Here is a 24,582-nt window from a genome sequence, read left to right on the forward strand (position 1 = left end):
CAATTATAATAGTTCTAATCACAGTCTACGAGGCCCAGACGTAATTTGTACGCTAGATAAGGTATTACATTGAAGAAAATTCCATATTCTCGTACATTGTAAACCCTAACTGGACTTTTTCTTCCATGGTATTAGCGTCCCTTATCCTTTACTACACCTTTATCTACAACGTATTTTCAATGTAAGCCTACATTCTATGTACATTGCAGAAATAATATATACGATAAACAACAAGCGGAAATGCCCAGGTTTACAGTATTAAAAGCAAATCTGAAAGGATGCAATCAGTCCTATACCGGTATTCACAAGACATAACGTTTGAGAGACATCTATAAATGGGTCGTGATTGGTGGATCCAACGAGGAGCACCGAGAGACTACAGAAAAGGGGTCAGAGTTCACGGACACTGTCCCGGAAGTGGTCACTGTCTGGTTTGTGTCCGACTGTCCTTGAGACCTGGATCCCCCGTGTCTTTTTCCTTTATACCCCAAGCAGTATCTGACCGTCCGCCGGAACTGTGGGGTACTAATGAAATAGATATACGGGTTGATGGAATGGTTAACCAAGAGCAAAGTACGGCCAATATGTCCAAGGACAATATACCACGTGTCAATCATGGAACAAACGAATGCTTCTATAACGTCTCTGGTGTTGATTGGAGTGGTTGTGAGAATGTAAACGCCTACAACGATGGATATTATCTGTGATACTCTTTTAGTGGTCTTGTCAATGTTGTTTACCAATGACCTCTTTAAAGCTTTGATCTTCAAAATGTGCAAAATTCCCAACACAATTATAGGTCCAGCGAAGAGCGAGAAGGTGTAGATGGCGTTTACAATGGGTACTAAGTCAAAATTATCTTGGATAAAAACAATATAGAAGTATGGTATGTTAATTGTGATTGCACATACCCAAATGATAGCTGATGCAATAATGACTCGCTTATTGCTGATCCAAGTTATACATTTCAGTGGGTAGGCTATCGTCAAATACTGTTGCACTGACAGGAGTATCACATGAAATATAGAGGAATGATATGAAGCAAGCATACTGTAAATTATGGCCAACTTCAGTTTGGTCGGCATTTTACGGAATGAATGTAAAAGAAATCTAGTCAGTAAAAACAACGCGTCAGGAATGGTCAGCATTCGGATCCCGGTGTACATCGGTTTGTGGAGTCGTCTTACAGCACAGATCAAGATAAAAACAGCTACGTTGGATACAAATCCAAACACTGATAATGACTGTAAGAATATAGTCATTGGTTCACAGGTCTCTAACTCCCAACATTTCGACCTACCTTTGGTATATCCTGGATAGCTACACGTGTACCATGTAGAGTCGAACTTGGTACCATTAGCTGTATTGTTAACCGAGTCCATTTCTGAGTTAAATAAGTGTCTTTGGTATCGTTATTTTACGTTAACGCGTTCTGTCACAGACAAGCTCCTGGGCCAGTCCTAGGCTTGACTAAAATTGATTTGTTTGATACAGTGGTGGCAATTAGTTCATCATCATTGCCTACAGGTTAAATATTCCTCAGATAATGAATCTTTCCTGTTTTTGTATTGAATTTTTTCATTAGAAATCGCATCAATACAATAGAATACTATTACGGCATCAACTGTTTGTTGTTTGATTATTAGGTCACCTGTAGGTGACCAATTGCAGATGGTCTTCGTCCGTCGCCGTGCGTCGTATGTTAACAATTTTACATTTTTAACTTCATTTGCAAACTTCAAGGCCATTTGTTACCATTTTTGGTGTAAAACATATCTATGGTAAGAGGAATCTAAATTGTGGTATTCAAGGCTTTACCACCCCCGGGGTCTCATAGGCGGGGCCAAATATGTTCTAAAAACCAAATTTTCAAAATCTTCTTTACTTCCACACATGTGGGAAAAATCTAAAGTCTGTCCCCAGATATTTTTGCCGCATATTTTTCTTATTCCGTATGTATAAATTGTGTTCCGTATGTATAAATACCTCTCGGTTCAGACCATGTTTATTTAATAGTATGAAAATATCCCAAGATTTCCCCTTTGAAACGCCCCCTCTAGCTTGTCAGGTTTTAATACACGGCTAAAAATAAAAAGTCTACGGGGATTTTCCATTGCTAAAGAGATGAAGGAACCCGGATGATAACGTTAAAAAATTGTTCGAGGTATTCCGAGAACATTCCCCATTATGAATATCCGTATGAAATCTGTGTTCGTTCCTGTGAATTTTAACGAGGGGAAAATTATAATGTGTGAATGAAGTTATCTTGGAAATTTTCCCTTTCATCGATTTCAATTGCACTTCTTTCACAGGTGTATATTTTGTTAAAAATCGTCCAAATATGCAGCATAAATGTCTTGGGACCGACTTTAAATAAATTGTTATAATATCCCTTAAGGCCCCTACCAAAATTGTGAAATTCATGGTCCCTGGATCAGAGGTTCAGACCCTAGGATGGACCAATATGGCCATATACATGTAGTAAAAATGTATTAAATCTTTAAAAATCATCATCTCTACTCTCATAATATATGAAAAAAACTAAATTCATGATTTTGATGTCCATTAAGTCGTCTGTCTAAATTGTGCAATTGATGGCCCCTGGTATACGGGTTCAGGCTCTATATGGTGCTGCTAATATGGCCACATTCTAAACTGTATTTATGTTATAATGTTGTCCTTCTGTACCTTCACAGTCGTGGAAGATAATGTCATGCTTTGTTATTATGTTTGAAATGTCCTGATGTTTATTTGTGAAATTTACTACCTAGGCCATGAGGCAGAGGTTGGGGCTTTTTATTGTGTGAGCGGGAGGGGGTTATAAATATGGCAATATTTGTATACTTGTAGAAACTGTTTGCAACATAAATGAAACTGTAAATATTATAAAAGGCTGGCCATTAAGGGCCTGCAGGTCTCTTATTAATAAAATGTTAAAATGTTTGGCCTCTGGAGCTAAAGTATTACTAGTATACTACACTGTAGATAATTTGAGATTCCTCCGACTCTTGAACCCCACCCCCACCCCCAACCCCCCATTTTCATGACTGAATGATTTTTAAACATCAAATAATAAAAGCAAGGGTGACAGACAGAGGAGCCTCAGATTATGGTTAAGAATTTAAATTGAAGATTAAAATGCAAACATGAGACTCTCCGACATTTCAATCTAAGGGCTCTCTCTCTCTCTCTCTCTCTCTCTCTCTCTCTCTCTCTCTCTCTCTCTCTCTCTCTCTCTCTCTCTCTCTCTCTCTTATCTAATCCATCCAGAAAAAATGATCTGAAGAAAAATAATTTTGTAATTAAACTCAATTTTTAATTTTTCATCAACTTTCAAGCTAAATTAAACAAATCTCTGATTAGTTGATTCATTACCTTATGTAAATAATCTACTTAGACCCCTAAACCCACGAAGTTATTCAAATTAGTCAATGAATAAAATCATAACCCGATTTGCGGGGGAAACCTCATGACATTGCAAGATTCGCTACTATGAAGTAAATATTGAGTAAAAATTTTATGCATCATAATCAATTTTTGTGTGACTTCACAGTTGTATGCACATGTGCAATTTACGTCTAATCATATTAATGATGAATCCTCGTGTGATAATTATAATTTATCACATGTATAGGAGAAATACATGTATTATTTTTATAGTCATTCAAATGAAGATGTATGAACTATTAAAATACACAAATAATCATTTCCTCGTTATATTTTATGTAAGTACGAGATATGCATGCATCTTTATGAGCCCTCTAAATACTAAATAATTTGGAAATTAAGATACACGATCCCAATCAATGACAGAAATGTTAGCATGAACTCTGTCTATAAGTTTTCAAAGAAACAGGATTTTTCTGTTCCTCTTCTGTTGTTGTTGCTGTTGTTATTGTTGTTGTTTCAAATGAGCGTCCCAGACATTTCTGTTTCATAGCCAGACATCCGTGGTATATTGTTCGAAACCTTGTAACGTTCAATATATAAATGAGTGGGTGGATGGCATGATTGACAAGAGTCAATGACGTCCCCACGTGATGCAACACGAAAAACCAGGGATCGGTGATGAAGCAGATGAAATATTGAAGAATCTCTTTGACGTGTAACGGCGTCGTTGTTATAATATAGGCCACTGCCAGCATGCAGGTAATGCGAGAGGCTGTTTCATTTGAACGATTGTTTTGGTCGCCGTTATCCGGGAGAGGTCCACTCTTCAGTTTCTTTATAATCGGAGTCAGAATTAGCAATATTCCAAGCATTGTGGTCGGGAAGGTAAATACAGTGACACTGTAAACTTTTATAAACAGTTTCTTTTCCTCAACATTTCCCTTTCCCATTTTGAACATAAATAATGTTCCCATTCCCAACGAGACGATCCATGCAAGAAGAGATGCCAAAAGCCAAGTTTTCTTTGTTATCCAGTTTTGGCATCTTGGCGGACACGTTGTCATTATCACCTTCTGGACTGATAACAAAATAATATGAAGAAATGAGCAAACGTTTGCGCTGATCAGTAGAATGTTAAAAATAAATTGCGTAATTTCAGAAGTCTCCTTTAAACGGCTACGAATTTGAATGCTCAAATATTTCAAGAAAAGAGAGAGGAAATCCGTAAAAGCCAACAATAAGAAACCACAGAAGCGACATTTCCGAAGCCGAGGCTCAAAGCAAAGTATGAGAAATGGAACGGTATTAAACAAAGCTCCCAAAAGAGATATAGTTTTCCAGGTCTTCAGCATGATTTCGCATCTGTGGTTATTTAGACATGAATCTTGATTGAACTCCGTTAGAACGCAGGAATACCATGTTCCTGATGCTTCTGCCATTCCCTTTGTCAACCTGTCAATGCATTTCTATACCGGTGAATATAAAATCGCTTTGTTTAAATCTATGCTGTTACATCTGTCACTAAATATAATGAGATTACACAATTTCGATCGTTAATTTTGACCTAATCATTTTTCACGTTTAATTGAGGCTAACAAAAAAAATCGAGAGGGGAACATGTTGTTTCCAAGCTGAAAACTACAATAGTTTCTGTGCTGGAAATCCGTGCTCAGAACTATGGGAATTATACATTCCGGGGTGGGGTCGGGTAACTTTTTATCTGACTGATCTTTTCAACAAAATTGGCATGTATAGAACTTTACAGCTTTGTTTGCTTAATGACATTTGATAATTAAACCACGTAACAAAATTTGGCATGTGCAGTCTAGAGAGTTAGAAACACAAAACATTTCAAAATATTAATTTCAAAGTTCAGAAATTTAAAACTTCGGCATCTTTGTTATCAAACTTCACTCAGTGATTGTAGGCCTAATGCATTGTGTTTTTAAACAAATATGATACATAAAATTTCAAAAATTGAAACAAAATCTTTTTTTAACTTGCCTGTTGGCAGGGACGTATGTTAGTACGTCCCTTTTCTTGGCTCTCGGGCATCGAGATCGGCAAACAGAAAAAAGCTAACCCTTGCTATTTACAGATGGCGCTGTGATGAGAAAATGTCCAGCTCAGGTGGACCTCTTGTAAACAATTTTGAAGTCCCATCATGGTAGATACCCTTGCTTATCTGCTCATTTTTACAAATATTTCAAATTGACTATGTTTTTTTGTAGATAATGCATCTAATTAGTCTAAGCTTGTTCAAAGCATATATTTGCATTATTATTTTACATGTGCGTTGACATGCCCGACAAAGTCGTTATATTCATCAGTCAAATATGTTTGAGACTTCGAATGTTGCAAACAATTCATTTATTTCAACAAAATTATTTTAACATGCGTCTCTTTGGAATAATGATTTATATTACATGGTATTTACTTGATGAGTTATTGGTTATTTTGTGTTGAACATGAGATATTTTAAATACATGGCTAACACACCCTATCTGAAGGCATCTTGCTGCAACATAAAACCACACAATCACCAAGTGGCACTGGAATTGTTATGCAAAAACATTAATGATTATCTCTAACACTGTTAATAGGTAATCAATGTATGCTGCTTATTGTGATACTTATAGAGTAAAATAAATTCCTTTGTTAGTATGTGCAGAGACATAATGTCTCTGGTATGTAATATACCAGGGACGTATATACTATAATACTAATACTTATATTTCTCTGGATATACTGATTCTTATTTTTATCTGCAATCATTATTATTATCCGAAAGTTCCTCAATATAGGTTTTGGGGAAATTGAAACAATTTAATGTTGTTAATTGGGATACTAACAGTGTATGCTTTGATCGGAATCAAGTGAAGTCGTACCCAAACCGACTCGTACCCAAACCGACTCATAATCAATTTGTCCGGCAGTAAACAATGATACTTGGTTTGTTAATATAAAGATAAGCTGTTTAGATTAGGTTTTGATATAATTACAATAATTAAGAAATTATGAGTGAAATTAATGTAGATTTTTGATAATATAATGTCATCTCCTATAAGTTTGCCAAATATCGAGGTTTTTATATCAACATTTGATAGAAAATCTCTGTTTACATTGTACATGCAATCTTAATTATATTGACAAATGTATAAATTCTTTTCCCTCTCTGAAGGCATGCATGATATTATAATTCAAGTCTTTTTTACTCAGATTATTTGATTACAAGTCTGTTTGGGTATGAGTATGTTTGGTTACGAGTTGACTGTAATTCCTTTGATCAGGTTGTAAATTAACTCAATTCATATATGAATAAGATTTTGAAAACTGAAACAAAGATTGTACAAAATTTGTAGGTAATTTCAATCTAGATAGGGAATTTGTATTTGGATATGGACAATCATCTGTTAAGATCAATGCAACTGAGGGCACATTTTAGTTGACATTAGTTGACATTGTGGCCAGTATGTCGGTAGTTTTCTATAACATGAAATGTATATTATTGTTTTAACCTATTATTTCACAGGGCAGGGAAACCTCCACCGGGACTTCATTTGGATTGTACGAAGGATGGCAAAATGATTCAGGTAATAAAATATTTGCAGGTATTTGAAACATATGATAGTACAATGAACATGCACTTGGACAGTGGTGTTGCAATGTGGCATACACATGCAGTACTTTTTCATGAGTGCTACATTAATAAGATGGAGTATCAGCATAACTTGTATTTAAGATCTTTCAGTGTGCTATTAAAACATCTTACATATCCACAAACCTGAAATCTACACATAATGTGTATTATCCCAGAGTTTTCCAATTTAGTCATCATTTATAACATCTTTGTTTCATAGAGACAGATACATGTATATGTCTGTATGTTCCCTTTAACTATACCATGAATTTTCGGGTAGAAACATATATACATATTAATAATTTAAAAAGATATCAAAACATAACATTTTGAGTCTGTCATTTTATTTCTCCAATTTATTTCTCCAAATCTTTTGAAAATCATTGTAGAACTTAATACAATTCCATTAAAGAAAAAAAATCATATTTAAAAAATGGGATTTCAGGCAAATTTAGCTAAAATTAAAAGGAATACAGTGTACTGAATTTTTTGTTGGCATGATCAAATTAAATTGGTCATATTGGAAAAACAAGTTGAAGGGTTTGGTCTTACTTTAGCTTACAAAGAATTCTAATATAGATTGACTACTTTATCTAAAAAGATAATTTCAAGTACATTCAAGGAATATGATACTGAAATTTGAATGGTAATCTGTTAACCATTCTTGTTAACTCATGATCAGTCTAACATTATTGTAACTGACAATCTGCCACCTTCATGAATACTGCATGCCTTATTCCAGTTGACTCCTTCTTGCTATTGCAAAGAAAATGATATAAATATGAAAATGTGCTCATAATCAGTAACATGTTTTCGTAACATGATCATTGTTTTTCAACCTCTTATGATTAATCTGCTTCCAAGAAAAAAGTTCAGTACATTAGTCCACAGCCAGTAGACATATGCTAGGCTGATGGTTTTTTTTTTCATGTTTTCATGTTCTATAACATGTTTTTATTAGAAACTGATGATACTACATGTACAACATGTTTATATAACATTCTTTTAGAAATTGATAATACTATAACATGTTTTTACAACATCCATTTAGAAACTGATGATAGATGAAAAGAAGTGTTACTTCTTTGGACGGAACAAGCAGCTGTGTGATTTTTGCATTGACCACCAGTCGTGTTCACGAGTTCATGCAGCCCTGGTGTGGCACAAACACTTGTCAAGGCCTTTTATTGTGGATCTTGGCAGCAGTAAGTTTTAGTCACAAACGCTTCATTTTCAACTTATTTTGTTGGCCATAAAATCCCAATTTTTAAAGTATTAGAAAGATTATTGACTGTAAAAAGTATTAATGGTAGGATCTCCTTTAAGATACAGTGTACCTAAATCTGTTAACAAAAGTCATAGGCAAGTTCCATTTTTCATTTCAATTTCTTCCCCTTATTATCATATACATGAATGATATCATAATATTAACATTTTTGAAATCAAGCTCATGGTACGCATATTGGACACATCCGATTAGAATCCAGAAAACCACAGCAAGTTCCAATTGATAGTGAAATCCATTTTGGAGCTTCTACCAGACTTTATATAATACGAGAAAGACCACAAGCCATTACTGGGCAGATCTCTGATGACAACGAGAAACGAAGAGAGGACCTAGAGGGAGGCCTCCTGGGATTGCCGGAAACAGAGACCGAGCTAGATGTAAATATTGTATTCAGTAACAATAATAATCTTGTTTCTTTTTTAAAAAGCTTTATGATACAAAACAGAGAGTACCTTTTTCTTGAAGAAAAATAATCCTCAAAATCTTCAGGCTTGGATATTCTTAAGTGAAGCAGTTTTCTGTATTATGCTGAAGAGTATTGATTAGTATGAAGAAATTAATGATTTGTTTTCTGTATTTTATATAGAACTTGACTGAATTCAATACTGCCCACAATAGAAGAATTTCTTCAATGGTTGATATTGGGAAAGACTCCAGTTCAAATCCATTGAAGAGAAAGCACAAGAGTTTCCATGTAAACTTTATGGAGGAGGATGAAGTCATCAACCCAGGTTTGTGACCATAGGGGTTGATATTTCATAGTTCAACAGTGTAGAAGAAAATCCTAAACTAAGCTTGTTTAATCAATATTCATTCACAATAACTAAATGTCACATAACATGATGTGACTTACATGTATATTCTTATTAATAATAGAATTAAATTGTTTTTAATTGAGAAAAAGATCATTGATTCAAAAATTATGTTGATGATTGATAACAAACATACTCAAGTGAAAATTAGATCTTGTGAATTTAAAAGGATCTATAAAATAATTGATGGACCTTGGGTTTTTTGCAGTCAGAATGTTTACTTTTCTTCAGTTTGCTTTAGTTAGACTCTGTTTCTGTAATTTTATGTTTCATTTTCACAGAGGACATTGATCCATCAGTCGGACGATTCAGAAACATGATTCAAACTACTGTTATTCCAAATAAGGTAAAAAAAAAACAACACTTTCTTTGGGTGACTTGGAATACAATGCAAAGACCTATAAGATAAAGAATGTTGACTGTATTATACCGGTACTATAATCATTCTCAATAACTTGTACTTTTTTTAATTTTCTCCCATTTTTTTGCAGCGTCAAAAATTGGACACCGGGCTAGTGCAGAATACATCAATGACTGACAACATTACAAAACGGTTACAAAGTTTCTCCTATCAAACACCTAGCTTATATGGTGACTTGTCCTCTGCTGCAAATACGTATAGTATTGCTGCTAAGATGGGACTTCACGTTCCCAATCTTGCCCCTGACATTGTACCTGATGAACCAGTGGCACCCCCTGTTACTGCTCACCCACCTGTTGTGTTTAATGTGGAAGACGTCTCGAAGGAACCCAAGAAAAAGAAATACGCCAAGGAAATGTGGCCTGGCAAAAAACCGGTGCATTCTCTCCTTGTCTAACCATACACTGCTTTTAGATTGCATATTATCATTTTAATGTTATCCACATGTAATAGTTTCAAAAGGAATATTTCTGCAACATTTGCAGACAAATATTGCATGTTTTTGTAACCCTCCTCCCTTCTTGGGAGGGAGGGGGTATTCAATTGATAAGTTAGCGTGCAATGGAAATAAGTTTCTTTATTGAATAACATTTTCGTCTTCAGTAACATGTTTTGAATCACATAATGAGGAAGTGAGACTATTGTGTGGAAAATTTAGAAATCTAAAACTTTGAACGATATTAGATGATAAATACTTGATTTTTGTGAATTACATGATAATTCTTAACAAAGTGTTGTTTAAGGGTCTTTTAAACAACTTTTAATGCATGTATCAATATCACAAATTATATAGCTTTAAAAAAATAAAATTCGTTAGGTTTTTATGAAGTTTATATGTAAAATATGTTTTTGTAAAATAAATCATATACCAATATAGATAAAATCTTTCTGACACCTAACATTTACAACTACATGTACTGTACATATATATGTTTGATCCCACTTGTGTTGGTATGTCATTTCTAGATCTGCATGTGAAGTCATTTGAATTTGTGTAAATGGTAGAGTTTGTGAATCTAAGAGCAGCTACTTTTGCCTATCTGAATTTAGAAAGAGTTCAATCATGTTTAATCATGTAAATGTGCAAAAGCTATTCTTATTGAAAATAAAATAGCAGAATTACTATAATGAAGTGTGTTTATAGTTTTTGAATCATTTTGACTTAAAAATTAGAACAGTGTTATGGAAGTGAAATAATGATATCTTTTTAAGAGTTCTTCTTTTACTATCACAAGATTAGGTGTGATTTGTTGTTCTCTGTCACAGTAATAGTCTTCATCTTTTGTTCAATCATAGCAGTTTGGATGAAATGATAAACATCTAATGAGTATTTCAGCCAAGGAAGGTACCGGTATTACCCAGTGATGTAAAAGCCTTATACAAGGGTTTATTTGTATCACGGAAAAGTTTGCGTCTGTAAAAGTTCACAAGGAAAGCTTTTAAAAAAGAGGCCTATTAGCCGAATTCTTTTATCTATTCTTTGTGCTTCATTCCGTGACTATTTAAAGTAAATATTTGGACTACCGAGTTTGTTTATTATATCTAAACCTCTATTTTATATAATGGTACAATTGATATTGTTGGTTTTTTATCCTAATCTATAAAAGTACGGTAATGTTCTTATAGAGAATTGCACCAGTATAATTTTTATGTTCAGTATTGCATGTGATGATAGTTATTAATGTACTACCTCCGTAAACAAGCATATCCATTCCATGGAAATCTAGGCTTATACGGTACCGTGAGACAGTGATTCCAGGATCACTGTCTGTATATTACTTCTCATCTATTCTATTTCTTTTAGAAAATTGTACAGTACACTGTTAACTTATATGTTCTTAGATTGTTTGGGATGTTTGATGTTCAGGATGGAGAAATACTTAATTCCAAGGAATAACAAAAATGAGATGTTATTTTTCATCGTGTACAAAAGTACTTGTATTTTTTCCAGTCGGTGATCAAACGATGAAATACGTTATAAAGCAATACCCGATGATAAGTTTCCTTATTAGAAACTGAGGACAGGTGAATCATCATAGGGACATGAATCAAAGTACAAATAGTCGATCTGGAGAAAAATCGAATTCCAGGTCATGACATAGTCTGTACTTTTTAAGTTAATTACTACTATGTACTTTTCCTGACTGATTAAAGGTCTAAATACAGTGTGTTGCAAGTATTTCATAGTGTGCACGAACGAAAAAAAAATGTTTTATTGGACAATATTTGATACTGTTTAGTACATTAAAACGATATGTAATTTTATTAAGAAACAGTTTGTAAAGGTGCATAGAAAGTAATCGTGTAAAATACAAAATTATCAGTTTTAAAATAACGGATGTAAAAATATCGTGACAATAAAGTTTGTTTTCTGTACACTTGCAACACCAGATGGCGCGGCTGCAGGGCCTCGTTTTGAGTGATGATGTACGTAGATGATGACGATGACTTTTTGCCACCAGAGTTCCTCCACCTGTGCGCTCCCTCTAGAGGCAAATGCAGCAGTGCTGTCACAATAAGTCGTGTTCTTTACAATATAAGATCAATCATACAAGTGCCATCAGCTGCAGCAACAACAGAGTGCAACCATTTTAGGGTTATGGATTAAGGTGGGGTTTGGGGCACAGCTATAAACAATATTATTACAGACGGATGAACAATGCCCAAGTTTCTGGTGCAAAGAAGGCTATATCCATTTATAATCTTTATTTGTCTCAATGCTCTCGTTGCGAATTGGCAAATACAATAGGCTTTTTATGTGCCGAATTTAATTCACTTATCAGTGGCGTCAGAAGCAAATGGAAAGTAAGGGGGATCAAAAATCTTGACAAGCAAAATAAAAAAAGGTCTTTGATTATGGTTATGTATAACTTTGCAAAAAAGTGGAAAGGGGGGTTAGCTCCCTCCTCTACCCCCCCCCCCCCCCCCGGTTCCGACGCCTATGCTTTTACAGTCATATGATGATTGAAACATCTGTATTGAAATTCAATGCAGAAAAGGAGGGCTCACCTTTTATTCCATGTAATGAAATATGGTTTGTTCCCGTTTTGCACACATTTGAAAATTTGGTATCAAAAAAATGTGTGCGAAACGGGAATTTGACCAGGTGAGATAATTGCTTAATTGCTATAGTCTGTATTATAAAACGGGGGTATGGACAAGAAACAAGAACACATTATTTGCAATGATATTTAATATATTTAATTCATCTTACAACACATGTCATTTTTTATCATAAAGTATAAGACTTTTTAATATTTACATCATAATACATACACTCTCATTTATTGCAATTGGAAATTGGAAATTGTTTTCCGAATACACATGTAACTTAACTTTACTTTAATAGTAGGCGAGGCTAGAGAACAATTAAATTTTTTAAGCATTTAAGTATGATTGAATAATTATGTCACTGTATAAAAGTTTTAATCTCAAGAAAAATGCACACAAAGCTGTCACTGCATAGTTAACAAAGTATTGCGAATCGTAATGTGTGCGCAAATAGTAGAATTCACCGAATGCCTGATACTATACATGCAAACTTCATTCATAGATAGATCATAATTATTTTAGAAGTATGAATCCTTTAAATTCTGAGATAAAAAGTAAGGGCTATACATTCATGTACATGTATACGTTATACAACGTACAAATTTAGTGATTAAAAGCAGAGGGCTAGAGTCGGTGGAATCTCAGATAATCTTAAGGCTTTCACGTTTTCGTTGGAAACACATGCAAATGGTCCACGTATTGTCCTTTTTTTAAAGGACAGCAACTTGTTTTCTCCATGATTCTTCGTACTTTAACGTCGATGGCATCTGGTTCATGGTTGTGGTGATGCACGAACTTTGTGATGAACTCATGATGCGTGTTGAGTCTGGCAGCACATTCCGGAATCACACACTTCCAGTAGCGTCGGTCTCCTCTCCGAGAATTGATCTGAAATCAAAGAAAAGTATTATTATTATTATGTACAAGTTCACATACAAAAAAAATGACATAAGTGTTCTTTAATCTAATTTAAAAATGTTCTTAACAAAGCTTCATTTTTTTCTTCAAGTATGAACATATTGCATAGTGTTTTTATTTAATAATTGCCTTTCCATAGTAAATATTTGTGAAATATGATACCATGTATTGATGACCGTTGAATTCGAGACGTAAACCGCCAAACTTGTTGGACAAGAAAGTAACTACAAGCATAGCATTAGCCATGATGAACCACTAAGTGTGAGTAATGAGATTGCAGAATTAAACATCATTTTTTACTGAATGTTGTTTATACTACAAAATTTATAGTCACTTTGATGCAAAAAGTATTAATAATGTTAATTCACCAGCTTGGATGGACACGCTATCGTGATAATATAACCGGTCCAGCTTGGATGAGGAGTAGTCTTCACTGGGATAGTTTTCACCTTGATCCTATAATCATCCATCAGTAATCAGCTTCCACTTGGCTTGGGACCGACAATTTTTTACTTTTATTCACTCAATTATAAATTTAATGTAAACCATTATTGCATTTATGAAAATCGAGTATAAAATGGAAAAAAAAGAAAACAAATCGCTGATAGTGATTGATCGTAAAACACCACAAAATCTCTATAATCTTGTTATAGATATTATCAGTAATCATAAAACACAAAATATAATTTTCTGAATTTTTAATTTTTTTTTTAATATTAATGTTCTTTGGCATATATATAAGTCGTATAGCACAACGAAATCTTGTCATTTTTCTTGTTTATTGCGCCGATAAAACACATGTAAAAATCCAGGTAAATCACGGATCGAAAGCAGACTATATTTGCTATCACAACACATTTCACACCTATTGTTCTATACCCAATTATCAAATGTGTGCAAAACGGGAACACACCTGAAATATATATAGTTTACGCGTATACATGTACTCTCAAATGTACGACATATTCATGACATGTGGCAATGAGAGTTACTCCTCTTTGGAATTGCACATTTGATGACAATGTAAAGTGCATTTTCAAAGCAAGATTCCTATTTGAATGTAGGACATAAGTTCTTTGCAACAAAACATTCAACCTTTTTATTGTTTATAGCGCTAGCAAGTATCTATACCAATTAAGCTTGCCTTTTATGTACGTAAGCATGTGGAATATATTATCGACAATGATTTAATATGAAGTCTAATTTAACATACTGTAGTATCATATGTTTATGACTAATTGAATACATCTCCATAGGTTTGTAAATACTGTACTTCGACGTAACATTTTGGCATTTATCAGGAGTAAAGCTATTCTAAAACTGAACTGAACTGTTAACTTGAAGGAGAGTATATACCGTATTTATCTATGTACAGCGGGGTTCTATAGCACGTGCCAGGGTGCATCAATTAATCACTGCACGTATACATGTAACCAGAGAATTCAGGCCGGCGGTTCATTGTTACATAATTCCAATTAATGAAGTTCTCAGCTGTAATTTCTTCGGGTAGGTTATGGGTAGATAAATTTATGTTATCTTTCACACACTTTTTAATATCGATTTTCAAATCACCTTCTCTATCTTGCGAAATAAATGGGAATAATATTCCAGATCTGTCTCATTTATCTTGGATCGTAATCAACTCCTCTGTTATGATTTGTTCGTGCGTTCTTTAAAGAGCAAGAGTTTGTCAATATTTAATATTTCTTTCTTTGGGAATTTTCTTCACTTAAGTTGCCAGATACCCACTTTTCTCCGAGTGGTTTCTATACCTGTTAACTGTGTGGATGATTCAATTAAAACATTTTTCTCATTCATTCACATTATCAAGATAAATAAAGATGAAGAGTTCTTGGGCTGGATTTTCTATTAATTTGAGTTGAATCCACTTTGTAATTTTGTTTGTGAGCAATTATAGATTGAAATTAATTTGATTTAAGTTTGTTGCAATCTAAATAACCCGATGTTTGAAAGTAAATGCCTTCAAGGACCCTTCCATTCAGCGCTCTAGAGAAGGTTCATTCAGCCTGTCCCCGCCGTTCTCTGCGCTTTGATTCTTTGTTGAGTGTACCCAAGACATGGTCGGAACCAAAGCACGTCCCTCCCCCCAAACGTGTACCTATTTTGTTAAGTACATGCGATACAAACCACTATGTTAAACTTTGGCTTGCAACGAAACTAATTATACTGAACCAGACACAGAGACATGGCTTACATGTAATTCCTCTTTTCTTTTTCTTTTTTAATTTGGAATTCAAATGTCGCATGTCCGACCTCTATTTCAATAAGATGCGACAAGACTTGAAATTTAAGGACGCCAAACAACAGACAGTTGTTTCACGTCACTTTCTTATCATATGTTGTTTCTGTAATTAATATTATTTGTTTATCTACGTTTAATAATTGAGATGTTTTATGGATTTCATTTACTTTAAATATACATGTAAGTAGACCACATCTACATGTATGCAACATCATTTGCATGACAAACCGATTTAACTAATAGACCTTTGTGTGCTGCACTGTAGAAATTTGTTTGTCAAGATATCGCAGTAATTAATCATTGATTCTATCACATCAAAATTCCACCGTGGCAGACAGTGGGATCAAATCTGATTCCCAGGGCTAGGGGTATACCGGAATGTTTCTGACGGATCCCAGTCATAAAATAATGTACACAAGAAAATGCCCAGATTTTGACTGGGGGCCCCAGTTCTGATTTATCCGTCAATAATGCGACAAAACAACAAAACTAACCGATTTCTCCTTACAACAGCTACATTCTATTTCAGCTGTTCCCCGACCGAGTAGTTTAAAGGATTTCGTTTGATCCTATAGGTCAATATTAATCTTTTAAAGCAGGGTCTTTGGGTTCTCGAAGAATACAGACCGTGCAACTTCTTTTATGAGTCAGATTTGTTCAAAAATAAACTATAAGTTAACGTTCAATAGCTCGTGTTTGCAAAATTTAACACGATATACATGTATGTAATACAGAACCCATTATTAAAATCAATAGTTTCATCTTGTTGATATTTGTAATCGGCGTGTCAATATGGACGACCCATACAAATCTTTGATGCATTGTTAATAGCCTCACTTTTCATACAAACGACAAAGTTCTGTGATTTCTGCTACGTCAGAAGTCTTTCCTCTTCTGTCACATTTTCGGCAGACGACCCGAGGTGAAGCCAGACGAACATGTAAAGGTAAGACCGACTTTCTGTTTAAACCTGTGTTAGCACAGATGTGCATTAGCTAAAACCCAATTAATCCATATTGTGTAAGGCTTCAAAGAACTAAGAAATTGCATATAGTTGTGGAATGTGGCGGAATGTTAGATTATTACAGACTTGAGTTAGTTTCAAGCTTAATTCTCCCATCTTTTGCTAATAGTTAAAATCAAATTAAATGGATACACATAAAAAGAATATAAAAGTGAAAAGGAGCGGATGCAAAACCATCATGAGGTACCCTCAGGCAAATGTTTATTGAAAATAGCTTTTTTATATTTTTATACCTTCTAATCATCGAGATGTAGCAGGGCTAAAAGGTTCGGAATGTTTAGAGGTTGGGTGAAAAACCGACAGAGTTTGATGTCTTATGCAAATTCTCTCTTTGTGATAGGGCGTGATCTTCCAAATAATTCAATATTTAAACACTCCGAATAAAGAAAAGACACTCGGTAGGGTTACAACACTGTGTCAACTGTATTCAAAGATTTATTTAGCCTTTAAAAAAAAACTAATAAGACTTTGTAACACTAGTAAGTTGTGAATGAAAGTCAGAGGGGGCTCTCAGTGAAAGTCTTAAATGAATTAACATCGCGGCATTGTCGTGAGTTTTAACACAAAGAGGACAAAATTTAACAAGAATTTTTATTTATTCTCCTAAATTGTATTTGATTTGATAGGTCTGACATCGCTTTGTTTAGCCGAACACAGCCACTAGGAAAACTTACACCGAATCAACAAAAGGGTTGAAACACAATAACTTCCCTTCACAGCCCCATGTCCAATAGAGCAGTAAGGTTCAGTCTTCATTTTTCATCCCGTTTTGTCATTCACGTATAAGATTATGCCCAGTTACCAGAGGATAATGAAGAGCCCAGGAGTGTCCAAACAGATAAACAAAAATAATTGAAATACTCAAGAAACTTCCAACTATTCCAAGAGGTCATCGAGTAGTTCCATCGGTCTTTGGGGGCCCACTATAGACTGTAGCCCGCAGAGAGGAAAGATAGAGCTGGGTAGATAAGTCCTCATTGTCTCGCCGTTATCGCACTTTATTATCGACAAAAAAAAAACCAGTCACCCGTCTCTTTTAAAGGATCTTATTTTTACAGTGGAAATATATAACATGGAGATTGATAACCTATTGATTTGATTGTTTAGATCTAACGTGGAATTTAAACTCTATCTCTGACTTACGACGTGGAATTAAAATCTGAATTCAGATGAGACAGACGAGCGTGCTATTTGTTTTATATTTTACAAGTCTAATGTGACAAGGAATCGGGGGACTCCATGAAATGGTTCGTAAATGACCGCCAATGGCGCCTCATGGCGATTTGTTTGTTCAAAATTAGTCTGTGTTGAGCGCGTCCTCTCAGGTTTGGGTTTAAAAAATCTATTACAGAATATTATCGCTGTTTGTTATCTTTTCTTTTACAAAAAAGATGAAAGAACGTATTGGCGGGGCCTCTATGTGTTAGATCACGTGATTCTGATTCTGAAAGTGTCACAGAATGAAAATTGCAACATATGCGTCTGTGAAACATAAGGAATTTTCTGTATTGGCAATGTGGGAAAATAGATAAAAAGAAACACATTTTGACTATTGTTCCATTAATTCAAACATGTTATTTAAAAAATATCGAACAAAGAGTCTTAAATCTCAAGTGTCATCGATTTTGGCTACAGATATGCTTGCTTCACCAGCTTATTCTTGTGGATGAAAAAGTAACACTGTTTGAATAGCACATTTAAACAACACCCCTATGTGTGATTCTTCCGTATTCAAAGGACAAAATATTGTGAAGTGTGTGAAAAATATATCCCTTAAAAACTCTTTGATGGTTTTCAGGTATTTTTCGCAACGAAGCAACACTACACGAGCTCTGATGTTTATGGGTAGTTCATCGAGATTGAATGGCAATAGTCCAGCAATGACATCGCCAAGCTCATGTAAGTTATTTTATACTTCTAATTAATGAAAGATTTTAATTTGGATTTATTAAATCGATTACCTTTTAAGCAACGTGATTCAGATATTAAAGATGTGATTTATAAAAAATCAAATACTACATATCCTTATACGGTGAATGCTCGACAAATTAATTAAGTCTGTAATCCTCTAGCTGTGTATGTTTTCAATGGAGTACACAGTTAATCCGGAATTAGGAAACTGAATCATTCACAGGTGACAGAACAAGACTGAATACTCCTTATTAGGAGACAGAAGCCCGGATATAGCAGTGATTTGACAGGTATTGTCATAGTGTGGAGTGATTACGTTTTGACAGTCAATCACTAACTGTGTTGGTAGATAATCTTCTTATACCCCCACTTCATCGAACCAAACCGTCGCCTGCGCTCTCTCTATAAGCACGATCGGACCAGGGTTATTATTATTATTCCGAGCTCTCGTCGACATTTTTTCACTTATTAAACTCTACAAGAGCACCCAGTGTGAAGATCTAAATCCTCGGTCAACAAGTGGGGAAGTAAAAAAGCAATTACGGGCATTAATATCGAGGTTCATAAATCTTTATTCATATAGGTAATGTTGTTTAGGTCTCGTGGTTCAAAGACATTAGCCATTTCATTGCACCCGCTTACGACCGACAAGATGATTGATATGGAAATTTAATGATGATGTTTGCTGCATAATGGTAAAATATGATTTTTTTTTCTTTAAAATATGACGTATTTCAAGCTAGTGATTTTAATTTTAAAGGTCAAGATTTCCTCATTTGTTATAAACCTGGTAATTATACCCAGCCACAAACTGGAACACATTGTTTTATGCCATTGATTTGATTTACGGGTTTTAAGATATTAGTTAATGAAAGGATGTAAGAATCTATGCAACAAAGAGACTCCACACATTGACGGTGTTAAAGTACTCCGAGTTCCGGCGTGGGAGAGAGGTTCAATCTGCCCGGCCCTTGTACCAACGCCCTGTATTATTAAATGAAAGGAAAACCTCAATATCGAGGACCTGCAACAAGAATCCTCTTACTCAAATTCCATCCAGTTATCAAATTCGGTGTTAAGATCGTATCGCTCTGTCTGCATACGTTATTCAAATTTGATGCTCATAAAGACGTCACGTGACAGTGTTTTAATTCGAACTATTTATTACCCATTTTTATGTACCTCTCACTCTCTGGCGCTGTGTACATTTAAAACCTATTATCAAAGGATGTTGATTCTTGCTTTTTTACTTACTGATCAAACACATTAAAATAGTTTAATTGAGGGATCGTCATATTAATTCGTCCACAGAATAATTTGTAATCCCCTGAATGTACAAGATGATATCGGTTACTTTTGTAGTCAAAGACGATAATAATTAGGTTTTATAGCGACTTCCAAATACCATATCTTTTTTTTAAAGCATATAGGGTCGCATTAAACACACTTTACACGATTAAGTCACATCAGGTAATCTTTGAATGGAATATATTTTCATAATTAACTGTCTCCTCCTGATCCCATTCACATTCTGAATGTAAATGTTGCAATTACCCATACAGTTCCTTAGACTCACAAAGGCGACACTGAGAGAGAGAGAAAGGCAACCTCTGTAATGTAACGTGTGCGGAATATATTAGTCGGGTACCAAGTGATTATGCGATAATTGGCTTTCAGCACAGGCATAAATCTCGGCTTACGGCTTACAAAAACTCGCCAAAAGATATCCGATTTTTCCTGAATTACCATGTGTAATTATAGAGTTCGTGGATCCGATGGAAGAATTTAAATATGTATATCTTGTCCATACATCACTCAGTTTAAAAAGAAATTGCAAAACGTGTACGATTATGTTTCAGTTGACGGATATCTTGCATGCGGAGACTTCTGTGTTCAAAAAAGAAATTATACTTAGGACTAAATACCCCGGCATAAATATGAACTCCGTTGTGTGGACATCTCGGAAATGTATTTAAAGCGCTGGAAATAGATCCCGAATTTCGGTCCTCGTTTTGATTTAACGCTTCACGAGAACGGAAAAGATGTTTTATCTGATTCGATTCAATACCCCTCTGCACACTATGGACGAATTGGAGGCTTACTCTTGCATTAAATTTCATGGTGTTATACTTTAAATTTACATTGTTCAGATACGTTAGATGGTATTAAGAGTACATTTTATGACTTCTCTTCATTCACAGGATACCGAGGTAGGTCTCCCACAGGAACGGAAGAAATGATTAATTCTTACAGCAACTGGCCGCTGACCCAGCAATGCACCCCGGGATCAAAGTTCTAAATGGCTCCGCTTTGTAGACAAAGGATTTAAAGACACTACACCTGTTTGTAGTCGTAATCTACGTATTTATCATGTATGACTGCAAAGAAAGTGCCGACCTCCAATGCTAATTGATAATGGCGATGTTATCTGATTTCATTTTACTGGATATGTGTTTTAAAATGAAAGTCGAAGACAACAATAGAAGAAAAGATAATTGAGAAATACTATACTGTTCACCCCGAAGAAGTATCAGGCTACTCCTGGAGGATTTACGGGAGTCAATGAATTTTTAATATTTTTTAAGAATTGTCGAGTTACAGTCATGGCGCTGTAACATGCTGTCTCCAGTGAGAAACAATGGGAATCGTAATTTCTCTGCTGAGTATGGCGACATACATCGTGGAAACATCGCTCCAAATGAACGATGCTGCGACGAGCGAAGATCTGTGGAGAACCGCAGTCGTGACCAGTCTCATTGTGTTGGGATTCGTCGTTACGAATATCATTTCTGCTGTGTTGGTGTTTCGAACCATGGACTTCTCCGGGAAATCATGTGGAAGGTTCATCTGTGGCCTCCTTCACTGTGGCCAGATAGGACTTCTTTGGAGGTACCTCAAACTGTTCATGCTGTACGACGAACATGATTGGGGAGAATTTGTTCTGTTGAGAACCATACAGGTTCTGATTCAGACGTTACCGTACATTTTGTTAAAAGGATTCATTGTTCTGACCACGAACGACTTCTCAGCCATATCAATAGCCACTATCTGTGTTTCCGTCATCTCTTCCGGTTTTGTGTTCACTATGTTCAACCTCGGAAACTTACTTTTCGAATCTGACGAGTTCCTTGATGGAGACCGCCGTGTTAAAAAACCGTGTGGGATCTTTTCTCTCGTGATGGGAACAATTCTCATGTTAAGTTCACGCTGTGGTGCTATCATAGTAATGTCGTCTGTTTTAACGTTTTGGATCAGTATTCCAATAGGTCTTCATTTCATTACACTCATTCTGATACTCTCAATCAAAGCAAAGTGCAATAACCAATGCTCAGCATTAGAAACAACGAGAATTTTGGGCCTTTCTATCCTGTCCATTTTCGATGCAATCGTGAACAAATTCAAAGTGATACGATGTACAGAAGTTATGTATTACAGCGTGATTCTTGTGGAAAATATTGTCATGGCTGCGACTTGGGTATTACTATCCAGTCAAAGCTACGTTTTCAAATTATTGGGCATTGTGTTTTTATTGTGTACCTATGTTTTCGGAGTCATCCTAAAATCGTGCAGCTGCGGTTATATCGAGGAAAATGAGGATGACAATTTCTCGACGGACGATGCTTTTGATTTTGATCAAACAAATCTTAAAATTGGTGACACAAATAAAAAGCCGAAGAAAAATAAACCGGGTGAAATAAACCATCTATCAAGTAATACAGCATCTGAGATTAAGATCGAGTCTATTTTCACACCGATTTCTGAATCCATGCGAAAGCAGAAACCAATATCGAAAAAGAGCCAGTCCAGTAAGGGTTCGGGGAATGGAAGCCTTGTAGTTGGAGAGAGCAACGGTGATCTGAACTCAAGCAACAGCAGAAACACGAACACCCTCAATGTGAGTAGTCGAAGCACCAAACCGATCAGGAGTGTAGACAGTGCCCTAGAACAATACAACGAACGCCCCCGATTATCGTTTATACCAGCAGAAGTAAAAACACCACAGACAAAACACAAACAACCCCCGCTTAAACCCAGTGATACAAAAAATACAAACATTGTTTCAAAATCACCCGAAGTGAAGAAATACTCGATGGGAAAGAAACTCGATATACCTTTATTTCCACACGAATGCAACGATTTAATAGGCAGCAAAGGGTTTGGTTCTCCCAAACCTAAACATATTTTGAGCAACTCTGTTGCAGAATACACCATAGGCGATTCCACCGAATCATCTTACTCGGAATACCTCAGTTACAGCAGTTATTACGTAGATACAACCGATTGGTCTTCTATGTCATGTGACTCTGATGGCGCCATGACATGGCCACCATCAAACCCTATGACTTTTGTGAATCTTCATAGCTTGCCTAAGGAGCGTTTGGAGACTACTGACAGTGTACGCGTGTGGTTAAGTCGCTTAGATGAATGGGAGCCAAGTTATGATACGGTACTTCCTGGTTTCTTGGAGGGAGGAGGAAGTCCCGATACTACGTTCAGTGTTCACAGTATGGAAACTGGACAGCATAGAACTGAAGTATTCAGAAGAAGCAGTTCTGTGCATGAACGAAGACAGTATAACCATAAAAAGAAAAGCCGAAACCTGCATGTATTCGATATAGAACATTCACTCTCTCGCAATCCTTTATATGTTAACCAAATGGAAGTTGCTTCTGAACTAAATGGTTTACAGTTGTCTCGAACTCTTGGCGTTAATGACGTCATAGAGGACAAAGATGACACAATTCTGGTCTGGCACAATGATTCCATTGGTGCATCGGATGTAGTCCAGGAATCCGTGGTTTGACTGTCAGATAGATTTTTTAAACATGTTATTCTTTAAAATGGTGTTCCTATTGTGCCAAATTTCATATACACAGATACGAAAGAAGATTTTAAAAAAAATAAACATGAATCTAATGAAGAAATGAAAAATGAATAAATCTGATGTATAAAATCAGTACTGGTGTGGATCAATCTATTTATCATTAATTAATAACATTCCTTTTTAATTTTTTTGTAAGGTTATGTCAATATTTGATAATATGAGACCGTGTAAAGGTGAAAACACGAGTAATTAACGAGAAAGGACATACGGGTAACTAGTATATTTAAAGAGTTAATGTAGTTGTGTTTATAGGTTTAATAAAATTGAGTAAATAAAAGTAGTCGGTTTGTGCTAGCAAACTATTGTTAAAGGAAATGTAAGGAAACAAAATATTGTTGAGGGAAATATAAGAAACGTCATAAGATATACATACTGGTAATCTAATATGAAAATATAGTCTTTGCAATGTAGATTTCTTAGGGATCATCAAAAGTAGGCGGTGTACTTCTTTGGTCCTTGTGGACCTCTGTGAATGGTCAATCTCTTTTGACTTTGGAGATGCCCTAACGTTGACACAATGGTAAGTTTTCGTCCCTTCAGTACTTCACGCGTTAATAATCTCGTTGGCAGGGGACGGAGTCAATATTAGCATTCAGTGTGAGCCGGAGATCACACTTTGTATGATGGGGCTTTCAAACACTAAGTCAACACACATTATGCTTGCATTGTCACGTCTAAAACACGTTAGGTAATGGGTAATTGGCATCTCTTCTCAACACTAATACAGTGACAACAGAGAATAGACTGATAAATAATGTATATGCCGAGGTGGCAGGTACCCGTAACGTCCAGATAACTGAACGCTGTATCGGAATGCGAACGTTCTTTGTTATCTTTTTTTGCGACGATATCTACTAGGCGACAGATAGCAGGAACAGAAAGGAGAGAAAGAGGGAATGATCATGTTGCATCATTGTTCTGCCCTCAATAGTATCATCAGTGAAATCTTCTGTACCCGAGTCCTGGAATCGAAACAACA

At 35.4% G+C, this 24,582-nt stretch overlaps 2 protein-coding genes across 13 annotated transcripts; both read left to right on the forward strand.

Moving 5' to 3' along the window:
- Positions 1 to 5,472: 5,472 nt before the first annotated feature.
- LOC128168105 (nuclear inhibitor of protein phosphatase 1-like) lies at positions 5,473 to 10,679 on the forward strand. Its single transcript, XM_052834210.1, has 7 exons — positions 5,473 to 5,557; positions 6,923 to 6,983; positions 8,082 to 8,235; positions 8,478 to 8,695; positions 8,905 to 9,049; positions 9,412 to 9,476; positions 9,622 to 10,679. Exons 1-7 carry the CDS (start codon positions 5,508 to 5,510, stop codon positions 9,946 to 9,948), a joined length of 1,020 nt encoding a protein of 339 aa, XP_052690170.1. The 5' UTR covers positions 5,473 to 5,507; the 3' UTR covers positions 9,949 to 10,679.
- A 5,907-nt stretch (positions 10,680 to 16,586) lies between these two features.
- Positions 16,587 to 24,498, forward strand: LOC128167343 (uncharacterized). 12 transcript variants are annotated; one of them, XM_052833019.1, is made up of 4 exons: positions 16,587 to 16,729; positions 18,606 to 18,706; positions 18,942 to 19,008; positions 20,920 to 24,498. In XM_052833019.1, exon 4 carries the CDS (start codon positions 21,357 to 21,359, stop codon positions 23,520 to 23,522), a length of 2,166 nt encoding a protein of 721 aa, XP_052688979.1. In that variant the 5' UTR covers positions 16,587 to 16,729; positions 18,606 to 18,706; positions 18,942 to 19,008; positions 20,920 to 21,356; the 3' UTR covers positions 23,523 to 24,498. The 12 variants fall into 12 exon arrangements, with proteins under 12 accessions (XP_052688979.1, XP_052688968.1, XP_052688973.1 ...); XM_052833020.1 differs by lacking the exon at positions 16,587 to 16,729 and adding an exon at positions 17,606 to 17,769; XM_052833016.1 differs by lacking the exon at positions 16,587 to 16,729 and adding an exon at positions 17,815 to 18,054.
- The last annotated feature ends 84 nt before the right edge of the window (positions 24,499 to 24,582 follow it).

Source organism: Crassostrea angulata, chromosome 10, assembly GCF_025612915.1.
Source record: "Crassostrea angulata isolate pt1a10 chromosome 10, ASM2561291v2, whole genome shotgun sequence".
NCBI lineage: Eukaryota > Metazoa > Mollusca > Bivalvia > Ostreida > Ostreidae > Magallana > Magallana angulata.